The 9782-nt window shown below is 36.0% G+C and overlaps 1 protein-coding gene and 1 pseudogene across 1 annotated transcript; both read left to right on the plus strand.

Annotated features, from left to right (window-relative positions):
- Positions 1 to 209: 209 nt before the first annotated feature.
- Positions 210 to 5153, plus strand: LOC100780814 (60S ribosomal protein L23-like; annotated as a pseudogene).
- Positions 5154 to 5290: 137 nt separating this feature from the next.
- On the plus strand, positions 5291 to 8464 carry LOC121174267 (uncharacterized). The gene is made up of 2 exons (XM_041013168.1): positions 5291 to 6775; positions 7062 to 8464. Exons 1-2 carry the CDS (start codon positions 6215 to 6217, stop codon positions 7068 to 7070), a joined length of 570 nt encoding a protein of 189 aa, XP_040869102.1. The 5' UTR covers positions 5291 to 6214; the 3' UTR covers positions 7071 to 8464.
- Positions 8465 to 9782: the final 1318 nt, after the last annotated feature.

Raw genomic sequence — 9782 nt, forward strand, 5'->3', positions numbered from 1 at the left:
TATAAGATTATTTTTAAAAATTTATTTATTTTTAATTATTTTTTCTCTTATTTAATTATTCTGTTCAAATATAAATAAATAAATAAATAAATAATTTAAAATAATAATATAATTAATTAATATATATAATATAATTATTTTTTTAAAATAATTATAAATTAATTAAAAAAGTCTAATAATTAAATAATTAAAGAACAAACAAATATTTTCTTACAGTGACTCTGCACACCATACCCTAGTCTGAATTGCAGCGCCGCTTGTGTCCTAACTTCTTTCCAAAACCCTAATCCAACCCTGCCCATTATAAATTTTGCCAACAAAACCCTAATTCCATTTCTTGTTACCCCAGCACCACAAAATGTCGAAGCGAGGTCAGTTTAATTCCATGCTCACGCGTTACAATTGCACTCTCGTTTTCTCTGTTACTTTCTAGTGCATGAATTTTGCATTCTCAATTTCTCTGTTTTGCACTTTTGCTTTCTGATAACCCAGATTCACTGATTTTGTAGCTCGCAATAATTAAACAAATAAAAAAAAAGAATCGAAACCAATTCTTTTTCTTTGCTTTTGGGTCCTTTGTTTTTAATCTATTGCGTGAAATGAGATTGGTTTGACATGGATTTTACCATAATTTTGTTCTGTTAACATTGTAGATCTTCTGGCTTCACCCCATTTTCTTTTGGAATTGTATAGGTAGTGGGTAATTATAAGTTAACAAAATAAAGAGGAAAAATCATACCTTCCCCCCCCCACCCCCCCCCATTTGGTTGAATTTTTCACAATCTGAATAGTGCATGATTTGAAGTTGGTTGGAGTCACATGTATATTTTTTTTTCTCCATAAAATTTCACTTTGCTGAATTTTGCAACATTTTTTTTCCTGTGGGTCACTTGGTTAATGGTTATAGAAAAATGTTAATAGTTTGCGTTGAGTTTGTGTCTCAGGACGTGGTGGTTCTGCTGGTAACAAGTTCAGGATGTCACTGGGTTTGCCAGTGGCAGCTGTGGTGAACTGTGCGACAACACTGGGGCCAAGAATCTTTACATCATATCGGTGAAAGGAATCAAGGGTCGCCTCAACAGATTGCCATATGCTTGTGTTGGTGACTTGGTCATGGCTACTGTGAAAAAGGGGAAGCCCAATCTTAGGAAGAAGGTATTGCCAGCAGTTATTGTGAGACAGCGTAACCCGTGGAGAAGAAAGGATGGTGCCTACATGTACTTTGAAGGTAATTCTCTCTCTCAATATGTTAATTTTATTAGAAAAGAACATGCTTGCATTTTAGTGAAACTTTACAATTCATACTTCTAGTGTTTTTATTCACAAATGTGTTGTTTCGTACTTTGTTCTGGAAAATGCATTTTCTTCCTGAATTGGGAGGATTGAAATGTTGCTGGTTGAGCAGTGCATATCCTATTATTCATGAGGATAAATTGCGTTTGGTGATTTGATGCTAGCGTATAACCAGCTAGATAAATGCATGCTATCGAATATATCGAGTTGGATCTCTCATGGGATCTTACTTTTCGCTATTCGATACATTGTTTCTTCATCTAATATTTTTTTTTTGTTTATTGTCTTCAGTCAGCTGTGTTTTCTTTCCCTGTTGATATTTGCTATTGAAAGGTAACTGAGCATAGTTTATTTCAGCAAAAATTACTGGCAGTGTTGTTAAGTGCCATGGCAGATTGTTTGCCAACTGCCATAGGCAATTTGTGAAGGGAGGTTCTAGGGCATGTTTATATGGTGGAATTTTAGCCTTCCGCCATGTTCCACCATACGCCATTGATAACACTGATTACTGGTAATGTAGTGTGGAGATTTTGTTTTTGAAGGTTTCTCTGCACTTCTCAAGATTAGATACACCATTTTGCCCATTCTTACCCTTACTGGGTGGTTACTTTTGTTTATCATCCCAGTCAATGTTGGGGCTCTTTTGTTTTTCTCCTATATCTTGATTTTGATTATGAAAGTTCTGTTCATTTGGGAAAATGGAATGTCTGAAGAGATATAATATACGAGGAAAGGATTTTGTGGTTTTCCACTTGTTCTTAACTTTAAAGTTTCAAGTTCTTTATAAGATAGTTTGTCTCCAGACATTAGTCAGGTATCCTCCTCAACATAAAATGGTTGATACAGTTACGAGTCTGGAAAATTAATGTGCCCATTGTTACAGATGTGATGGTTTTCTCCATGCTCACATCTGCTCCATTTATGTCCTGATTTCTATTTAGTTCTTTGTATAGTATGTTATACAAAAACAAAACAAATTGTTTTCAAGGATTTTGTCAGTTTGCAAATGTTTTAATTTTGATATCCTATATGCTTAGTTCATATGTTCACATATTTCCCAATACAAGTCATACTTTACACATTTGGATCATTACTGTCTCCAGACATTAGTCAAGTTCAAGTATCCTCTTCAACAAACCACAGTGGATACAGTTACAGGTCTGGAAAATTAACTGAGTCCATCGTTGCAGATGTGGTCTTTTTGTCATGCTTACATCTGCTCCATTGGGGCTCTACTAGTATAGGGTCCATTACCTCAATTTTTAATGTTATCCAATAATTTGATTGCATGCTATGATTCTGTCAATCAGCAATTTCTCTCTACCAATTGAAATCTTTTAGCAAGTTTTGATAGGGTATTTCAAAATTTGTAAAATTCAAAAGGCAAGGGAATTGGAAATTTGGAATGATTTCAATTTATGTCTCTGTAAATTTCTTTGTTTGAATAATCATTTGTGAAGCTATAATTTTAAAAGCCAAATCAAAATAGAAAAACCCTGTAAGAAACCATTTCTTACATAAGAACTGGTACTACAGTTGCCAGCCACATGAGCAAGCTCCAATTGTGGAAACTGATAAGTTAGCCATTCTGTTGGTTGTTTTGGACAGAAAATTCTGAGGAGACTTCGCTCTGGTGTGTCATTTTGCAAGACTTGTATTGCATGCCAGTTTTTTTTTCTCCAGTTATAAAATCAGTAGAAGATTATGTTTGACCCACTTTGTTTTTGTCCTGGATAGTACACAGAAAGGAGGCAGTGATGATGTTTTCAGCGTTTAGATCAGATAATGGACATTGAGTAAGAGCCTTAGTCCTGGCTAGGTAATGCAGTTTCTGTTTGTCAAGACCAGCATGGTCCTTTATACAGATGCTGATGATGCAGCTATGGTGAGGCTCTTCTCTTCTGTCTCTTGCCTGAGTAAAGGCGTTTCTGAGCCTCACTCTGAAACCCTGAAATTGGGGTTACACTCATTAGTCATTAGTTTAAGTATGAGGCTCCACACTTAGAGAGATAAGGTTGTCTTGAGAGCTGTTGCCCTCTCTGAGTTGCTGTGTAAGCCAATGATCATTATAATTGAATTTGCCAAACTGCTCTCCATACACACACAAAACAAACATACCTCACCTTCTTTGCATTCTGCTTCTTCTTTCTGTTTCTTCTTCTTCTTCTGGGTATAACAAGGCAATGATGATGTTTTCAGTAGTTGGATCAGATATGAGTGAAGAGCTGTGTCCTGGCAAGGTGGCTCAGTATCTGTGAAATTACCTTGTGGTCTTTTGCACAGATGCTGTTGATGCAGCCTGTGCACATGGCTCTTCCTCTCCTGTCTGAGAAAAGGCGAATCTGAGCCTCCTTTATTCAACCCTAACCCAAATTGTGGTTAGGTTCCTTTTTTTGTTTTTGTTTGTTTGAGTTATTTTTTATAATTAAATGATGACAGCAAACCAATGAGTGTTTTTAAATAGTGGCTGACAGGAAAAAATGGTATTTTACTCCATTTATTGTTCACCCATCTGGCCTATGCTTTATTCTATGCATATATTCCCTGGCAGTGATTTTCTGATTGCACTTGTATTAGTGCTTTCCTTCAGCTTCCATGCCTGTCCGCTTTTGTGTTTTAATGTTTTTGCATTTGTATTTGAATCGGTAACAAAGATACTTTCACTTTCTAGAAGTTTTTAAGCAAGAATCCAAAAATGGTCCATGGAACAGGCAACCTAGATATTTGGTTCTGTAACAACATAAAATAAAAGATCCTGTGAAGATTATGAACATGTCATGGTGGCTACCAGATATAATGTAGATTGGTTTATTAAATCTTTGAGATGAGGTTCAAACTTTGAAATAACTGCCTCTTGATTAGAAACAGGTGCTGTAAGAATTCTTATTCCATGGCACCCAGTAGTTGGTCTAATGTGACATATTTATCATTATGAAGTGGTATGCAACCCCACTTAACCTAAGATATTAATGCACCTGGCTGATCCAGATGTATAAAATTCATTAATGAACTCATGTTTTGGTTGAATATACTAAACACATGAAGTAGTACGCTTCACTAAATCTGAAAAATAGGATTCATGAGGAAGTTCAGAAAATTTGGTTTTGGGTGAACTACTAAGCTCTAAGATTGGCCCATTATATGCATCTGATTCAATTCAACTTGATTCTCTTTTGCAGATAATGCAAGTGTTATCGTAAACTCAGGGAGAAATGAAAGGTATGAAATACATTTCTCAAATTGTGTTGATATTTTGCATTTGACATGTGTAACAGATTTCTAGATCTTTATGGTGTTTTTTTTTTGTGTATTTTTTTGCATAATTGTAATGATTGATATCAAAAGAATTTTCTTCAGTGGCCTTCAGAGCCTGCATATGTGTTTTTTGGTTTGCACTCTTCTGCAGTTTTAAAAATGATCTGTTTTTGTTTTAAAATCTGAGATTGTTATTTGTGTGTTTTTTATAGGTTCTGCCTTAACTGGGCCTATTAGCAAGGAGTGTGCTGATCTGTGGCCCAGAATTGCAAGTGCTGCCAATGCCATTGTCTGAGAGTTTTCAAGCTATCAAACAATTTTGAACTTGGTTGGCATTCAAATTATTTTTTAGGGGAACCAATTAACCATTCAATTTTCTATCATCTTGGAATGTGAAGATGTGTTTCAGTGAGAGCTATACGAATTTGTTTGTAGTAGTTTAAGTTTCTTATAGAAAGCAATTCATTGGTACATTATGAGTTGGGGTGTGCATTGGATTGAAGGTTTTGATTTCAGACTCATGTTTGGTTGTACATAGTGAATCGTTCCACTGAAATGATCTAAGGATCAAAATAACAATTATTTTGAAAGATATCAATTTTTTATATGACTAGTTGTGCCATGGTTGATATAATAGTAAGAATGAAACTAGATAAATTGATATAATAGTAGGAATGAAACTAGTTGTGCCATAATTTTTAAAAGGTTGCATATGATAGTAAGAATGAAACTAGAGGGCCTCATTTGTGCTGAAACAAGTAATCTTACTAAAGTAAAATAGAAAATGAAAAATGATACACACTTGAGTTGCACGGAGTGGTAACAAGAGAAAAATAGACAAAAATACGAGAAAGAATATGAAAGATAAAAAGAGTCATAGAATTATCATAGAAGTAAACTTTTTTCTCTTCATGAGATGTTCTGTCCATGCTAGGGTTCCACTGCTGCATGTGAGACGTTCTTGCTTTTTCACTATAATACTTTTCTCTTTTCCTCCTACCACGCTTTGGAGACTGTCAACATAGGAGACCTGTCTTTGGAAGCCAATGATGAAGAGATGATAATTCCTGTCGAGTAATAACATGATGACAACCCTAACCTTTCCTTTTATCTAGTTGGGAAGTTCCTCACAGAAAGAGCCATATGCGTCTCCATTATGAAGGAGAGGATGGCTTAAGTCTTGCAACCTTTGGGGGGAGTTTCCATTCGTGAGGTTGACATTGAAATCTTCCTTTGTGAATTCTTTCACCTAATGAATATGTAGAAAGTAGTAAAAAGTGCCTTTGGTCCTTCGACAAACATCTCCTTCTTAGCATCATTAGAGAGAGAGATCCCTAACGAAATCCCTCTCTATAAGGCACCTTTTTGGATCCAAATCCATGATCTACCGATAGGCTATTCCTCATCGTTGGTGGGTCAAAGCATTGCTAATTCCCTGGGTGAAATTTTGGAGTATGATGACAAGAGTAAGTCAAATTTCTGGTGGCCCTGCATGCGTGTTCGTGTTATACTAGATTTCAGGAAGCCTTTGTAGCGTACCAAGACGATCCTTAAGCCTAGGTGGAGAGCTAGGGAAGTCAAATTCAAATATGAAAGGCTTGAAGCCTTCTGCTACTATTGTGGTCTTCTTGGCCATAATGATGACAGCTGCAAGAAACTTTTTCCCATGCAACTAGATGATGGTTTTCGAGCATGGGGTCTAGATATTTGGGCGGATACCAGAAACTCTGGTGGTCTTGACGGCTTGAAGTGGCTATGCGAGGAAGGAGCCACCATAAACCATGGTCATGTGCCTTACAACTTCAGTCTTGATAGCTCAACAAAGAATGTTAAGAACATAACAAACCATAATAATCATGGGGCAATCATAGAGGAGGACCAAAAAAGGAATGATTTGCTTTTGTTGGTTTCTAAAAATCCATGCCTTTTATTCCCTCAATTAGCTAAATCAGGAAATAATGTCCCCATTAATGACAATGATGAGATTCAACAAATCAATGGCGACAACATGGATACCGACCTGATTGTGACGGACAAAAAGAGAAAGCATGACAGGGAAGGAAACTGGCACCACCAGCTTCGGTCAGAGTTCCACCATTGCCAGCCACACTTCACCAACAATAACCGCAACCTCGAAGCATTTTTTATTGACAGAGCTTGGCAGCCAGGCCTACCAAAAGCCATGAGTCTGTTAGCATGGAATTGTCGGGGTCTAGGCAACCCCCAGGTAATTCTCTCTTTTCGGGACCTTGTTCGGTCTTATCGTCCCGTTGTTATTTTCCTTTTCAAAACTCTTGTACTTTCCAGTCGCATTGAAGAAAAAAATTATCTTTGAATTATGATTGGTGTTTTTCCATTAATTGTTCTGGAAGAAGTGGTGGTTTAGCCTTGCTTTGGAAGGAGCCTCTTGACTGTTTGCTTATAAACTTCTTGAGAAATTTCATAAATGTTAGGTTCTCAATTGCTGGTAGCCCTATTTGGTGATTCACTGGATATTATGGTTTTCCTAACAGAGATGGTAGAAAAGAGTCATGGGATCTCCTGAGAACCCTTTCCAATGCCATCTCTCTCCTATGGTGTACCATGGAAGACTTTAATAACATCCTCTCCTATGATGAAAAGAAGGGTCAAAACTCTCACCCGAATTATCTCATAACAGGTTTCAGAGAAGTAGTGTTTGATTTTGGTTTGAATGATATTTACCTTGGAGGGCTATTCTTATACATGGGTAAAAAGCAAGGGTTCACCCATTGAAATCCTGGAAAAGCTTGACTGAGCTTTGGCAACTTCAAGCTGATACTTTCCCAAATTGTTGTTTATCTAACCTTATCTCTTGTAGGTTAGATCATTTCCCTATTCTATTGAAGCTGAGCCAACATTATCAAACTCGTAAAGCTAAGAGGTTTCATTTTGAAAACTCTTGGTTGGAAGAGGAAGAGCTTTCTCATGTTGTCAATGAAGCTTTAACCATTTCAACCAGTCAAGCTATCATCTCCAAACTCCATACATGTGTAGACAAGCTTGACAATTGGGGAAGACAGATACACTTTTGTTTCATATGGGACATTGATAGCAATTCAGCAGGCACTAAGTGGTTGCAGACCCTCCACTTTAGTTAGTTACAACATTCCACTAGTTAGTTATACAACATCATTCTGTTATAACCATTTCCAATTCTGTTAGAACAATTAGTATAAGTATATCAAGCAGTGGAATGAATAAAGGAATGAGAACAATTACCTCAATTAGCTTTCCTTAGTTCCTTAGCTGTAGCAGTAGAATAGAGTAGTTATTCGTATCAGACATTAACAAGTGCAAATTAGATATGGAGGCTTGTAGACAACTTGAAGATCCTCTCAGTTGCTCAATATATGGAATTAAATAACCACTTAAACTCTTTGCTTCATCAAGAAGAGCACTTTTGGAAGCAAAGGGCGAAAATCTATTGGTTGAGTGATGGAGATGCCAACACAAGTTTCTTTCATGCATTTGCAAATGCAAGAAAGAAATGGAATTAGATTACTAATCTTTTTGAACATGATGCAGGGGCCTCTGTTCACTCCCATGAAGCTTTTTGGGGTGTTGCCAACCGTTATTTTACTACACTTTAGTTTGAAGGTGATATTGACATAAAGGCTACTATCATCCACCTTCAAACGAGACTTGTTGATGGAGGCAACACGTCCATTTTGGCGCCATTTCAAATTGAGGAATTAAAAAATGCTTTCTTCCAAATGCACGGTGATAAGTCCCCAGGATCAGATGGCCTTAACACAACTTTTTATAAAAAAAATCTAGGATGTTCTAGGCGATGATATTTTAATGCAGCAACTATGTGGCTCAATCAAGGTGTGTTTCCTCAGAATTTAAACAACACTGATATATTGTTTTAATTCCAAAAATTGATAACCCATCATCCATGCTTGACTTTAGACCCATTTCTCTGTCCAATGTTTTGTATAAAATTGTTTCCAAGGTTCTTGCTAATAGACTAAAGTCTCTTTTGATAAAATGCACATCTTAAGAGCAATCGACATTTATTGAGGATTGATCCATATTAGATAATGTTCTGGTTGCCATGGAAATTGTTTATCATATGAAGTGCAAGACCAAAGGAAAGTTTGGTGAAATTTCCTTGAAGATTGATCCCAAAATGGACTCGAAATATTTACTTGCTATTTTGTTAAAATTGGATTTTGATCCCAAAATGGGTTGGATGGGTTGAGATGTGCATCACAACTGTTGACTTTAACATTATGGTGAATGGTGATGTTGTTGGTCCTGTGACTCCAAAGAAAGGCCTTAGACAAGATGATCCATTGTCATTTTACCTTTTTATTTTATGCCTGGAAGGCCTATCATCTCTTTTGAAGAAAGTTGAAAACAAAGGATATATCCATGGAATCAAAGTGTGTAGAGGAGCTCATATCCTCTCACACCTGTTATTTGTTGATTGCAATACCTTGCTTTTTCGTAAAATAAATAAAGAGTTTTATTTAAAAAATAATATAGTTTTTAGAAATTAAATAAATGAGAGGAAAGAGGTTTTGTTAATTAAAATAAGGGTTTCATAATATTAGAAAATAAATAGAGTAAAATGATGTTTTAGATAATAAATGAATGTTTTAATTGGTTATTCATTTAATGAAAGAGTAAAACAAAGTTATTTTTTATAAAATAATAAAATAAATGAAAATTGAGTAAATAATAGACTCAGAGTACCCTAGCTATAAATAGAAACATATTAGGTCAGCTTTTACAATTATGATACGTCTTTACGCCCTTTCTTCCTCCCAAATTTGTTCTTCCTTCTTCCTCTCCAAAAGTATCCTCTTTAATTGTTGGATCGTCCTTAAATTTGGACACCACCTTCGGAACTCATTTTTACACATTCTTATCGTTGGGATTTGTGAAATAATGCCTATAGAGAGAGAAATGTCACTTGCACTGAGACAGTGAAATGAAGTTTCCAATCTCTTCTCCTTCTCTCTAACGCTTGGAAATCCTAGTAGAACAACGAAAGGAAAAAATTGAGGAATCTTAGGGAATCACTAAAGATGCCGCTATCGTTGTCGAACTACACGCGTGAGCCCGCTTAGAGGTAAGGGATGAGTTTATCACAATTGGAGTTAGAATAAACATGTGTAGGGATCTTTAGAGGATCAAACTGGGGTTTATTTTGGGATGTTTATTGTATTGTAATTCTTCCTTTACAACTATATTTACAAGATTGT

The sequence above is a fragment of the Glycine max genome, chromosome 20 (genome assembly GCF_000004515.6).
Source record: "Glycine max cultivar Williams 82 chromosome 20, Glycine_max_v4.0, whole genome shotgun sequence".
Lineage (NCBI taxonomy): Eukaryota > Viridiplantae > Streptophyta > Magnoliopsida > Fabales > Fabaceae > Glycine > Glycine max.

Bases quoted from the DNA above. Each gene is read 5' to 3' on its own strand.
- LOC121174267 (XM_041013168.1), top strand. From the start codon at position 6,215: ATGCAACTAGATGATGGTTTTCGAGCATGGGGTCTAGATATTTGGGCG.